This window comes from Solea senegalensis, linkage group LG3 (genome assembly GCF_019176455.1).
Source record: "Solea senegalensis isolate Sse05_10M linkage group LG3, IFAPA_SoseM_1, whole genome shotgun sequence".
NCBI classification, from domain to species: Eukaryota; Metazoa; Chordata; class Actinopteri; order Pleuronectiformes; family Soleidae; genus Solea; species Solea senegalensis.
The window spans coordinates 13481772-13496632 of NC_058023.1; the positions used below are offsets into that span (position 1 = coordinate 13481772).

Genomic DNA, 14861 nt, shown 5'->3' on the forward strand with positions numbered 1-14861 from the left:
TTCAAACTTTTATTCTGGCAACAAGCCTGTAATAAACAGAAATTTCTCAATTATTATTATAATATTAATCGTACATTGAGGAAAACCTGTTTCAAGTATATACTGGGTTATACCAGCATATACCAAAGGTTTTTAAATATTGTTTATCAATATTGGTACGACATGCTGTATGCATATGGGTGTCATTAATTAAATTTGAATGCACATGGTGTATTCTAATCTTGCTTCCACCACTGACACCAGCGATACAAATGCATCATAAATGCACATCACTGGCCTTGTCCGGGTCAACGACAATAAGAAACGGATCTCAGATATTTTACTGTCAATTTGTAAAAGTACGCAACACTATGATGTCTTTGACAAATCCAGCATATACAATATATTCGCTGTTGTTTGTATTTGTTTTTTTTTGTGGCTGCTGCCTGTTTGGTTGTTGTATAAAATGCATGTGTAAAACTATGAATTATGGAAAATTAATATTTGTGTGTGAAGTAGATCTAACAGCAAATGTATAAACAAAATAGTGTATTTCTTGATGTATTTGATATTGATTATGTTAATGTGTGTACTTGTGACAGTTTCACTCCAATGTCCAATGTAAAACTCACTGCACAGTCTAGTTTAAGAAAACACAGCAAAATGTCATACACTTTAATAGGTACAGATAGTATTTACAAGTATATACACAATAACACAATACTAACTCTTGTCATCACTACTGTGGGTACTTTTCATAGATTAGGTAGTATTTACATTGTGAATATGTTGATTCTCAAATAAAATTTGTTTGGAAAAGTCTGATACGCAATTAATTCAAGTAGGTGTGCCTTGGTACATACTGGGACTGACAACGATCATGGGAAGAGGTATGAAAGATTTAAAGAATACTTTTTTATACACCCATCAGGTGCTGTGGGAGTGGGTAGGGGTGGGCACAATGCCAGTCGATATCAAACACAAACTATACAAGTTCATACACATCTCAGTCTTTCTCTGTGAGGATTTGTGAACCATCAAAAGTATTGGTATTGTCTTCCAAAGCTTTATAGTCATGTTTGGTCATCAGCGCTTTGAGGAAGCAAAGGCTCGACTATTGGAGTAAGTCCTGATGGTCTAGTAGCGAGCGAATCCTGTGTGACCCTGGACAGATCTCCTTATCTCCTCCATTTCTCAAAACAGTTCAAACTTTTTAACTATCAAATGCAACTGACATTAAAAAAAATTGGTCTTAAAAAAAACAAAAAAACAAAAACATTAACCGCATCTGAATTCATATTCACACTAACAGGTACTTCTTGTCCAACCACTTAATAATACACTTCGGAGACAGACACTGTGGATCCCAACACTGAGCATGAATGCTCCTTAACAGGAATAACCCATGTGTTTCTTAGCTTAGTCACTTTTATTACACTAGTCCCTTATGACCAAGGCCGAGCTTTAGTTGCTCTCCACTATGGCCAAGAGTTTTTGTCTTCATTGTGATTGCTGGTGGTTTATACATTATGGTATATCTCTCTGCCACCTCTTGTTGTATGTCTTTTGTCTTTGCTCTAACAAACAGTGGCGGCGCTTTCCCTCCTGACCTGCTTCTTAAGCAGCTGAATGCGGTTGTGGACATAAAACTTGATCGCCCGCCAATCTCGCTGGTTGCTCACCAGCAGAGGGCAGAGTTCGAGGCAGCGCTCACAGTCCGCTTTTGCAGGGACGCGCAGCTCCATGAGGTTCCTCTTCAGGTGAGTCTCTACAGCTATGCGTTCTGCCTCTGACCAGGGACGCTTCAGCACACCACGCTTCCCTGTGAAGGAGATGCAATTTTGCAAAGTGTAAGTGAATGCAGTTAAGCCTGGTTTGTACTTTTTCGCTCAACAATGTATACAAAGTTGCCGCTTAGCAAAACGCAATGACTTTTACAATGTTTTCAATTTATGCTCCAGTGGAAGGTTTCAGTTGTCTCCATGGTAACCAACCACACACCATCTTCCATCAGTCTCCTTTAGGCCCAAGTCACATAATTACCTTCTCGAAAAATGGGACCATCTTGCATCCCTGCTGTGACAGACGGGTACATGCATTCACCAACTTTACACCTTCTTCTATTAAACTTTTGAATAAGGTTTGCCCTATAAATGTTGGTGTTATGTACGTGTATATATGATAGACCTGTAAATGTACCTTCATGTTACTATGGTAACATGGTAGAATTGTTTTTTCTTCACTACAAATGATAATAGTAGATAATTGTAACAATGAAAATAAAATTCCATTGCATTTGTATGTCACTTTTACTGTTAAAATAATGTACGCAGGAACCATCGGTCCCCAGGAACCTCATCAAACACATAAAAAAAAAACCTTTGCACACAGACGGGCAGTCAGTCAGTGTGAACTCAAACAGAAGGTGTGGTTGCATTTGTCCACATAGGGTCTGCAAAGACCACCACAGAAATGGACAGATGAAAACATTTACATCACACAGACCCGAGCAGACCTCTCAGTTATCCTTCCGTCTGCTTGTTTATATCTATCAATGCTGATATAATTGTGGAAGAAGACTGCTTCAATTTACTAATACTGAGAGGACAATGGTCAGTGGTCAAATCACACTGTGCAACAAAACATGATGATGTCTGTAGAAAATTCTACAGTTGCACAACAGCAAAAATGTCCTCTGTCCATTTCTGTCACTCAGAACATTTACAAGTATCAAACAGGCTATTTTCTGATAATTACCTGATTTAGGTGGAACAGATCGCCGCTTATGGGCGCTGGCTACTGGTGGGTTGACAGGAGAAGGATTGGGAGCTCTCTTCTTCCGTGGTGGTCTGCCTGGTCCTTTCTTTTTCACCAACACCTCAACCTTCTCTTTAATTTCCTCCTTCTCTTCCTCTGCTTCAGACTCTTCAGAAAATGAATCCGCTGAGTTTCCTGACATCACTGCAGGACAGAGATTAAATGAAGGGAAGTTAAAACGTGGAAATGTACACCAATGTGTCCCATCCCTCATATTACTCAAATGTTGCTGGCTGTGAAATAAATCAAAATTCACTCACTGTGTGAGTCAGTTAAAATAAATGGCGTCACTAACGGCGCTATTTTTTTCAGCAATGGGGTAATCTAACTAATTAGTGTTTCAATTGTTACAGCGCCGCTACCTTTATGGACAATAAAATGAGACGGCAGCGGCGCGTTACTATAATTAAGCTCATTGAAACCATTTTATCCAACCAGGCTCTGTTAGACGTGCAAATTTTTTCTTTTCTTTTCTTTTCTATGGTGTCAGGGGCAGGACAACTGCATAAAATGGTTGGCTAAGGTAGAGTAAAATTTCCTGATATACCAACCAGAGGCAGAGTTGGGCGAGCGTTCACACACAAACACACACGCACAGTCGCACACAACCACACGCAGCAATGGCGTAGTACTATCTGTTGTGTTTCATTGTTCTATCATTATAAACAAAGCATTGATAATATCTACAATAACAAATTTGAGAGGTTTCTTGTCTCAAATTGTCCCACAGCAACATGAAAATAGTGTAGATTAGTGTACAATGTTTTCTATTAATAATTTACTCTACTACTATAAAGTGTAAGTCATATTTAATATTCAGTTTTATGATAAATAATTGAACATATTCCAACCGTATTTTCAATTATTATTATTATTATTATCAATTGAACTTTATAAAGGAGGGGGATTCTTTGACATATATGAACATTTAATAAAAAAAGTTACTTTCCCTGGTAACTAGTTACTTCGTTACTAACTCAGTAACGTTTTGGGAGAAGTAACGATAACTAATAAATTGCTAACCTAGCATACAAACCTGCGGGGGCAGTGTTATGTATGTATCTGCGGTTGCTTCAGTTGGTTAGGTCTCAGTTTGGCAACATTCTGTGCCAGCTAACTAAATTCAGCTAACGCCAGTGATCCTAAACATAGGGAATGAACAACTTTTTTGGGAATATTCCAATACCAGGATTAATTGGGCTAAAATTGTGAAAGAGTGGTTTAGGGTGCATGAGACATCTTTCAAAACAGACTGGCAAGTCCATTACAAGATTTGGTGAAAAAATGCAAATGTGGATTAAAATGTCATATTGCAAAGCATATCTAATCTATGCCACAGCAAATGCATGTCATAATCAAAGATAAAAGGTGATGCAACAAAAATGTGTGTGCGTGACTCAATATCAATCTTACCATCCAACTCAAGACAGATGTCCTGTAGGCTCATTCCTCTGAAAAGTACACCTTCCTTCTCACCATAAAGAACAACACGACCCACACGACCCATTAGCGCAGGATCCCGTATGATGGTGGAGCAACTTTGGGTCACATGGTACTCTCGCTCCAGAAAGTCCTCCAAGCGCTTGGTGGCCCCACCCTGACTCTCACTCTCCTCTAATAGAAGCAGTTGGGTAAGGATAGCTACTTGCCGCCGAGCTCTTGTTGCTGTCAGTACCCCAGGGTTCTTGGCCCCGCTGGCTCGAGCCAGATTTCTTAGGAGATCCGTGCCCCGCAGAGGGGTAGCAGGAGAGTGGTAGGGCCGGGAAAAGACGTAGGGGCTCTCTGGGTCCACGCCCACATTAGGACTAGTTTGAATAAGCAGGTCCACGCAGGACTCACAGTGTGGTGGGAGAATAAGTGGCTGGATGCGACCACGCTTGCCTACAACACCAGCCCGCGGGAGATGACAGAGGACCAGGCGCTCGAAGGGGGACAGGAGGGCCTCCATGCCAGAGGGGGAGCTGGTACTGGAGCTGGTCTGTGGTGTGATGCGTTTGCGGTAGTCCTGGAGAGTGAGTTTGGCCACCTCGCATTCACGGTGGCGGTTGTAGAGGATGAGAAGCGAGAGGCTGGAATGGCAGAGCAGGCGCCAGGCCTCGGCAGAGTGAGGAGAGCGGGTTAAAGAGAGGAAAGAGGAGTGCTGCTGGCGGCGGAGGTAGAGGACCAGACAAGAGAGGGAGGAGAGGAGTGGAGACATGTGATGTCTGTTTGTGCTGAAAACAAAGAGAGAAAAACAGCATCTGAACTCACGATGCACTTTCCAGCAACCGATATTACAAACAAAAACTTGAGGGGGGAAAAAAGGATTATCAGAGAGAACCTTACCTTGAAATCTCCCCATTTTTCTCCTCTGCTGGCTCTTCTTCTCCCTCTCCACTCAGCACCAGGTCTTCTTCTGGATCTATGTCTGGTTCTGGAGTGGGAGGTGGAACCAGCTCCTCTTCTACCTTCTGCTGCTCTTCTAGCTTTTCTTTCTTCATTCTCCGACCCCGTCTGGGAGTAGCCGGAGGAGGCGGTGATGGACTCTTTACCCGAGACACCGCTGGGGGCGCAGGGCGCTTTGTGGCAGGCAGTGTTAAGCTCGGCCCCTTCTTAGTGGATCCGGCCTGACCCGAAGAAGGAGGTGAAAGCGAGAGGGAGAATGAGACGGCGCCTGTGCTTGAGCGAGTAGCTGGCGATTCCCTCTCCCTAGAGAAGAGAGGAGGCGGGGCAGTGTTTGAGGCTGAGGGCTGAGGGACAGCAAAGGAATGACTGTGAGCGGCAGAGGCGGACAACGATGAGGGTTGAGGGTGCGACACGCTGCCATTTGAAGAGCTGTGTGTGTGGTGGTGTGCCAGCTCCATGGCCGTTCTGACGTCAGGCTGGTTGGCGTGGTGTTTCTCCAGGTGACGTGCCAGAGAGCGATAGTGGCGGCCACAGTACGGGCAGTGCTGCCGCCGGCTCACTGTGGCACCGCTGGAGCTACCTATGTTAATATTAATGTTATTGTTGATATTGGTGGTTGGTGGGGCCAGGGAACTTACTGGGGCCTGGGACTGGGACCTGTCTGTGGGTGCAACAGATCCTGGGCGGGAAAAGGAAGAGCATGGGCGCCCAGGCCCTCTGGAAGAGGTGGCCACACTCTTCTTCTTTGAATCAACAGCAACAGCTGGAATCTTGCGTTTCTTGCGGCGACGCAGCATTCGGCCCCGGATTTCTTCAATTTCCTCTTCTTCATCATCATCGTCATCATCGTCATCTTCCTCCTCTTCGTCCTCTTCACGATCAGAGTCACTGGGTTCAGAGTGGGTTAGCGGGGAGGATGAGGGTGACAATGACCAGGAGGGAGTGAGGTAATCAGAAACAGAGAGGGACAGTGGGTGGGGGCCAGCTTCATCCTCCTGGTAAGAGACAGATTTCAAATACACCATTTGGTGATCGTGTAGCTACACAATCTGAATTTTTATACACTAGATATTGTTAGATTAGACTTTATTGATTACACTATATGGACAAAAGTATTCGGACACCTGACCATAACACCAACAGGGACTGTAATGATGTATTTAAATACATACAAGATTTTAATATGGATTTGGCCCCCCTTTTGCAGCTCTAACTGCTTCCACACTTCTTGGAAGACATTCCTCAAGACTTTGTAGTGTTTCTATGAGAATTTATGCCCATTTATTCTGTAGAGAATTTATGCGCTCAGGCACTGATGTTGGACGAGAAGGCCTGGCAGGCAATCTCTGTTCCAGTTCATCCCAAAGGTGCTTGATGGGGTTGAGGTCGGGGCTCTGTGTGGGCCAGTCAAGATCTTCCACACGAAACTCGCCGAACCCTGTCTTTATAGTCTTGCTTTGTGAACTGGAGGACAGTCATGTTGGAATAGAAAAGGGCCTTCCTCAAATGGTTGCCACAAAGTTGGAAACATAGAATTGTGCAAAATGTCTAAGTATGCTGAAGCGTTAAGTTTGCCTTTCATTGGAGATAAGGGGCCAGGCCCAAAGCCTGATTGAAACACCTGAATTCAATACTTAACATAAAAGGTGTGGCCAAATACTTTGTTCCATATAGTGTACATAAAAATATGAATATCAAAAACATTTGAACAATATCTGAAAGAATGTGAAGATATCTCCATAGCACGCAATACAGTTGACATCTTTCTTTACAGAAAGTACATGAAAGTGTAGTGAAACAGGAATATTTCATAGATTTATGGAAACAGAAGATATGTACACACACACATATATATACACACACACATATATATATAGACATATATATATATATATATATACATATATATATACATATACATAATAATAATAATAATAATAACAATAATAATAATAATATAAATATAACATAATTGCAGTGAGAAAAAGAAAAATCGTGAAAAATGTTAATGGCGAATTAACATTTTATCAATGCTCACCATTGCATTCTCGCCCCAGTCTGTCAGGCTATAGTCCACTGTGATCTCCTCCCCTTTGGCAATATCTCGGATCGCTATGACAACCAACCGTACCTGTGTCCCACAGTGAACCTCTCGAATCCTACAGTTGGGTGGCGGATGGAAGAGCACAGGCCCCCGAACGCCACTCGCCCCTTCCTCCCCCAATTCTGGCACACTGAAAAAAACAAAACAATAATATAAGTGATCTACAGGAATAGAAACACATCACGGCGTGAGCATCAAAGAGAGGCATCATTACCAGAGCTGAGCAGGATCAGGCAGGTAGTAAGGACTGCCAGGTGGAGGGAGACGGTCTTCTGCACCCTCTGGGTACTGGCCATCACCTGAGATAGAATGGACAACTTTAATCTCAGTGTATCCTCACACTTTCTGTCCTTTCTACATCACACCTGTTATCCATATGTAGCAGAGAGGATAAACACACAGACACAGACACAGACACACACAGACACAGACACACACAGACACAGACACACACACACACACACACACACACACACAGACAGACACAGACACACACACATATACACAGTATATACACACCAGGGCTGTAACTGTGTTCCGACATGCTCTCCTCCTCCTCATCTTCTGTTACATATGCTCGGTCACACACCTTTACAGGTGTCCCCTTCCGTTTTCTCCCACACACGCGGCTGTAGAAACAAAAACGAGGCCTTCCTTTACCATAACAATACATTGTGACAAAGCCTCATGCAACTTGTGTCTGCATGAGAAGCATATGACACCTGTGGTATAGCAATACTTCAGTCTGCTCACAGAGCTTTTCTTTAAGGTGGGGTGACTTATCCACTTTAACAATAAGCCTTTGAACCATTTGTGATGATGCCAGCAGCTTCTACTAAAGAAACATTTCAAGCCCCATGATTTGATAAGCAATCTAAATTAAGCCATTTCTCATAACCTGTGTTGTTGATTTTGGAGTAGACTGTAAAGAGAGCTCTGAAAGTACAATTAAGAAATATTCCCAATATCAAAAACCTTGTGATTATTTTCCAAATAAATCACAAACAAGTATTAAATGTCAAAAAATAGTTAAGCCAAAATGAGAGTCAATTAAATAGTCGGTCAGCATTAAAAATAATAAGTCAATAACTAGTTATTTCAGTTGCTTTCAAACCTACATAGTAACATTTTCTTAGTCATACAAAACAAGGAAGATGTAATTAAGGAGATGTAATGGTCAATTTAGTTTTACTGTTTCAAAGACAAAAGGATTTAGTGAAAACATTATCAGATTTATCAGAATGTAAATCAGCTGCAGCATGGAATTAATTAACTTTCAGGTAAAACAAAGAAAGGCTACCTATTGTCAGAACAGAAAACCTGTTTGTAAGGAATGCTTGATATTTTCTACTTACTGCTGAATATGTTTTTATTCATATACTCATCTATTCACTGTCTATTCATTTCAGCTCTGGGGACCAGTTTAAATAACATTTGATTGACTGTACCGTGGCTGTAGCCAGTCCAACATTACCGTCTTTCCTTGTTTTAGTTAAACGGAACAGCACTGCTGGTCTGCGGCCCTTTCAGTAGGTTTACACTCCAATCCAGGCGTTAATCAGCCCAACACAGTACAATAGGTGAACATTCACTGTAGTGTGTGATGCAGGGAAACAGGCGGTGTGTTGCAGTAAAGCTTGTAATAAATACTGTGCTAGATACTAGGGCTGAAATTAACTGATAACTAAATTAACTGTCCACTATTTGGATAATCAAGTCATGAGTTTGAGTGTTTCTTTAACAATTAAAACAAGCCCCCTGACTTCGTAAATCAGTGTCAATATTAAAATATTCAACAGATTAATCGATTTTGAAAATAATCGCAAGCTGCAGCCCCACTTGATTTGAAACCTATAAACACATACCCTTGCTGACCTGTCTAAATGCGTAGGAATGAATGTCTTATCAGCTCAACATGCTTAAGTCCAAACCGAGCATCAGAATGGGGAAAAATAGTGACTTAAGTGACTTTGAATGTGGAAAGCCTGTTGGTTGGTATTTCAGAAACTGCCTATCTGTTGATCTACAACTAAATTGGCCAAAAAAAAAGAGAATATCCAGTGAGCAGCAGGTCTCTGGAGGAATATGTGTCAAAATGATGGAAAGGCAACAATATCTCAAATAAGCAACAAACAAAGGCATGAACAAGACCATTTCTGAGCACACAACACACAATCAAAACCTAGGGCAGATGAGGTGCAGCAGCAGACCTCATCTGGTGCTACTCCTGCCACTTTCTTAGGTGTCCTATGTACCTAATAAAGTTTCATAATATCCATACAAATTGCTAGGATATAAATATGGAGTGATTATCAGAGTGATGGTCTGATATGTGATGCAAAGTACTGGAAATAGCCCCACCCCTTCTAATCAATCACGCCAGGCTGTATCAATGCATTTAAAGAACACTAATTATCACAGAAGAGTGAGTTGATGTATCAGAGCCTGGTGACTCTCTGCTGTTTTCGGATACATTTCGGTGTTGGTCAGAAACTTTGTTTACTCAATTAAGCCAAACGAGACAGGAGTCCTGGTCTGCAGCAGCTCAGCAGTCATGCAGTACTTAGATTAAGATCTAGAATGACATGTTAATACACTGCACACTATCACATGTGTGGCTGGGGCTCTCAATGAGTGAGATGTTATCATCGATCAGCCAGGTTGCACTGATGATCCCTGCTGGGTGCATGTTAAATTCAATGCTAAGCCCAGGGCTAGCTTGTTAGCTTCAAGAAGCTAACGTTTGACTTATGTACCGTCAAAACAGCAAAAATGAAAGGATAGAAAGGCGAGAGGACGCGCGACCGCGCAATGTACAAGAGCTGCAACCGACAAAACACCCACAATCACTTCCCCGGTTGTGTTTTCTGCATTATAAGGCTGGAATCGCGCACGCGAATGAAGGCTACTAACGTGAACTAAACAGACGCGCACGCCTGCTGCGGCGCGTGCGTCTCTGGCTCTTGCGTTTTTGTTCACAAAAAGATAAACACCAGGCGACAGCAAACCGGAGCCCCGGCACACGCTCACTCACCCCCGCGGAGGCGGCGGCTTGCTCCCATCCCCGTCGCTGTCGAGGGTCGGTGGCTCCCGGTAGTCAAAAGGCGACCGAACACTCTCCGCCATTAGGACTGCCTTCGCTACCTCTCGCGCTCCGGTAGATTGCTCAACGGGCATGCGCACAACATCCTTTGGGGTTCTAATGGTAAAATGGGGAGCACCCATCTGTGAGGGGGGAAAAAACACACACTGTAACTCACAGTCTTACAATTAACGCATACAATGGTTGAAATAAGAAAATACATTATATAGCTACTCGTTGGAACATGTATTATACTATACTGTAATACTGTAATGTAACAATTTGTCTACTGTACTACTTTAGGCTTACAGATTCATTTTACTCTACTACAATTATAATGATGATATTCATTTATTAGCACTCTTCCTCCGACAGTCCACAAACATGCAATATGGGGATTAGGTAAATTGGACACTCTAAATTGAGCCAGCAGAGGCATAAGTGGTCTAAGTGCCTGCTTACGGCCTGTGACCACCAGGGGGCCTACCTGTAGCATTTCATTATCTTATTACTTCACCCCAGTTAAGTGTTGTTTTTAGTGCTGTCTGTCTGTCTGTTTGTGTTTCCGCACTTGCCAATATGACCAACAGAGGCCGACAGAGGCTTGTTGCATGAATAGGGTTAAGTCTGCCATCTCTGATTGCTTTCTTTCTTTTATTTTTTTGTGCATGATGATAACATTAACCAAGTCAAGGCATGGCTTTGACAAACACAATAGGTTAGATAATATTATAAATAGTACTGCTTTTGGAGTAGTGATTCCTTCCCCCTTAGAACTTAGGTAGTGACAACCATGACATTTACGTGCATTTGCAGACTGCGCTGTACATCAGAGAGAGTGTGAACATGTATATCCCTCTGGAGCTGAACAAAAGAAAGAGGGAGAAAGCAAGGAATGACAAAAGAGAACAGTCATCATCATCTACCGCTTTATCCTCCACCAGAAGGTCGCGGGGGGTGCTGTGCCAATCTCACCTACATCGGGCGATAGGCGGGGTACACCCTGGACAGTTCGTCAGTCCATCGCAGGGCTCTACACACACGGGGAGAACATGCAAACTCCATGCAGAAAGACCCTTGTTCCAACCGGGGCTCGAACCCGGGTCTTCTCGCTGCAAGGCGAGAGTGCTAACCACTATATCACCGTGTGGCCCACAAAAGAGAGCAGATTTAATTAAAATCAATTTAAAATCACTCCCAGAAGCATCATGTCATGTACTGCTTTAGTATTGGGGTTGATAAAGGGCCCCAAAATCAAATTCGGCTTAGGACCCCTGAAGTCTTGGGCCTTGAAATTGACAGTGAAAGTGGTAGTGAACGGTTGAATGGTTGTTTGTCTCTATATGTGGCCCTGCAATGGACTGGCGAACTGTACAGGGTGTACCCCGCCTATCGCCTTAAGTCAGCTGAGATTGGCACAGCACCCCCCACGACCCTCATGTGGAGGATAAAAATCATACATGTTTACAACATCAATCCATTTAATAACAATATATTCCACACAAACATTTACCAAAAAAGGAAAAGACGGAAGCATGAAGATTACACAGATCAGAAAACATCCCAGAATATCAGCAAACGAAAAAAGCAAACTTATGCTTGTTTAGCAAAGTGTTGGCAATAACTTCAGTTTTTAACTGTGAGTTGTAGCCTATATTCTGTTTCTAAGTCAAACTATTCAAATCAGAATACTTTATTAATCCCTGCAGGGAATTGTTTTAAATGCATCTAGTCCAGTGATTCTCAAACATTGTATACCAAATACCACCTGAGAAAATAGATTAAAACAGATTTATTCCCCATAAAATAATCTGCTCTCTCATCATCCTCCTCTTCCTCACATATACTTCATACAGAGGTAAAATTGTCAAAATTCCTCAGCTCTACTCTTATCCCATACCCGGGTATATACAGTATTTCTGATTTTCCTCCAAGTACCATAAGAGGAAGCTCACGTACCACTGGTGGTACACATACCACAGTTTGTGAACCATGGATCTAGGCATTTCAACTGTCAAAGCAATGTAACTGAACAAAGAGAAATATTTTCCTCTGACAATTTGATCACATTTCACGATACTTTTGAAGATAAGATTTTCAAGAATTAAATGATATCTAATCAATGGAAAGGAAATGTTTGGTGAGACTTTATTCTAAGTAACCATTCCTTGAAAACATTCTGTTCAGCCAAGAGACATTTCCACTAGTTATCTTTAGTACAGTATAGGGAATTCAATTCTTCACATACTGCTTAAATATGTTGACCTGCTTTATACTGACATTGACATTCCAGGCATTAACAAATTATAGAAATTTACTAATTCAACTTTGTCCTGCCTTTATTTTTTCCTTTAAATTTGTACACATCATTATATACTGTATATTGTTTTAACAAAACATCCTATACAGTTATGAGGATATTAAACGATTTGTAATTTTAAGTACTACTGAATAACCAAAATGGATAAAAGTTGTTTCTGTGCAGGAGTAGAGCTTGGAAAATAATGAGAATTTAAAGCCAGTGTCAGCAAAGGCAAAAGGGTTAAAATTGTGTTTTAATCTTCAATGCACATCCAGTTATTTGTCACAGAGATAAAAAGAAAAGCATGACATTTAGAAATTCACCATACCAGCAAGTCTGCCGGTCACAGCCCATTCATGTCTGTATTGTGTCAGGGATTTAACACTACAGTTAATTTGTTGTGGAGCAGAGTGTTTGATACCTTTGGCTACATACAGTACAATCCTACCATAAGATGTCAGTCTAATACAGTGGTTCTCCAACATTTCTGTCAGCCTTCAAAGGATAAGGGCAGAAAATGTAAAAGAAACACTAATGTATTCAAACATGTGAACAGTGTAGCAGCACATTCAAGTATTATATCAGGAGAGAACTTGGTAACTAGAGCAGCGAACATGACACAGCTTGTGCCAAACAATAAACTATACAAGCATTTCAGTCTATATATGAAATACAATATAGAATAATTTAGACAGGTTTTGTTAATAAGGGGTTACATTAAGAGCTACGTGACCTAATAAATAGCAAAAGGACAATAAATTCAGCTGCACATCAGTCACAGTTTAACAGTCATGTATTTTTGGCTATATTCTAGCAGTTAGTAGATTCTGGAGTGTTACATACAGCACATAATTAGTCATCACTGGTAAATTCACTTAAATAAAAATAAATTACTCACTGTATACAAAATGAATACATTTCCACACAGTCTAACTCTGCCACTGCAATAAGCAAACAACCTTTATGCAAAGTGCAGACTCGCCAAATTCACTGAGTCTGCCCCTCATGTCTATGTCAAAGGAAATTGCAACTGTGGCAAACTAGAGGTCATTTTAGCACTTGCTGTGGAAATACCACCATCTGGGAAAAAGCGTCCAACTAAAAGGGGTTTAGTTGTAATTTTAGATCAACTGGTACCTTCTTAACCTCTAGTGTACACAGAGAATATTCCACCTTGCTGAGTATTTAATTGTGAATAAGGAAAGAACAAAGCTGGCTGTTAGTGTTTAGTGAGTTCATTCAGAGATGTTTTTGGAGTGAAGGAAAGTGAATTAGATCTCCTCTGCTCCTTCCCCCTCTGAATGTAAGACGTGGAGGGTCTGCACAGCATGGTCTGCCCAGTGGATCAGCTCCAGCAGCACTCGATAGGTCCACATTTTGAGTCCGAAAGCTCCCCCAGCACCATCCGTTTCCTACACAGCAAAGAACAAGTTCGAATCAAGTGTCTTTCATTAAACAATGATGCAGCACTAGGGATGGGCAAAAGCACTCACTAATAATGCCTATTGATCTGGTACTTGAGAAAAAAAGAAATACATATATTATAATCATTTTGTTAACTGTGCATGGGTGCAGGGAAGCAGGCATACATAACATACCTGGGGTAATGACAGCAGAATTGTGAGCCAGGCAAGCAAAAAACTGCACACTTCTGTCTGCATATGATGGACTTAAAGCAGGTGCTGGCAGATAGCTTCTGTTAGCGTCTGTGGCATTAGAGTTTTATCAGTATTGACTCAAGTGTAACACACTTTTTTAAAAACTTGGATTGCAGAGTGTCTCCCCTCGCATACAGGTCACAGCAGAGGCAGGTGGGTTGGAATACATCAGAGACAACGGTCATGGGTGGATGAGATAAAATCTACAAGATAACTCTCATAGAGGGAAACAGCGTTGTCTTCTAACCAGACTAACTGTGTTTGGATCCAATCCATGTGCTCGGGTGTTCTTGGGCAAGACACTAACCCTTCCCTCAATTCGCTCCTGATGGCTGTACCAGCAACATGTGAATGGGAGCGTTAGAAAAAAGCAACACTTAGGGTGCCCCAACTCTAACCCTAACGCCTACCATGGTACAGACATCCACAGATGGTGCATGCAGTTAGAGCAGAGACATGTGACAAACATCATGCTCCTCACTGCAACAAAGAAACTAGCCTGGATAAAGGAAGTCAACACTGTAGACTTCTCTT

The 14861-nt window shown here is 41.8% G+C and overlaps 1 protein-coding gene across 1 annotated transcript; it reads right to left on the reverse strand.

Annotated features, from left to right (window-relative positions):
* Positions 1–640: 640 nt before the first annotated feature.
* Positions 641–11280, reverse strand: LOC122767190. The gene is made up of 9 exons (XM_044022586.1): positions 11172–11280; positions 10320–10510; positions 7805–7914; positions 7500–7584; positions 7220–7415; positions 5122–6176; positions 4210–5009; positions 2737–2940; positions 641–1801 (listed from the first exon to the last, which is right to left on the reverse strand). The coding sequence occupies exons 1-9, from the start codon at positions 11175–11177 to the stop codon at positions 1557–1559; spliced, it is 2892 nt and encodes a 963-aa protein (XP_043878521.1). The 5' UTR covers positions 11178–11280; the 3' UTR covers positions 641–1556.
* Positions 11281–14861: the final 3581 nt, after the last annotated feature.

Bases quoted from the DNA above. Each gene is read 5' to 3' on its own strand.
- LOC122767190 (XM_044022586.1), bottom strand. The intron at 7,585-7,804 runs GTGTGTATATAC...ATTCTATCTCAG, and splicing joins GGAACACAGTTACAGCCCTG to GTGATGGCCAGTACCCAGAG. The intron at 5,010-5,121 runs GTAAGGTTCTCT...CTTTGTTTTCAG, and splicing joins AAAAATGGGGAGATTTCAAG to CACAAACAGACATCACATGT.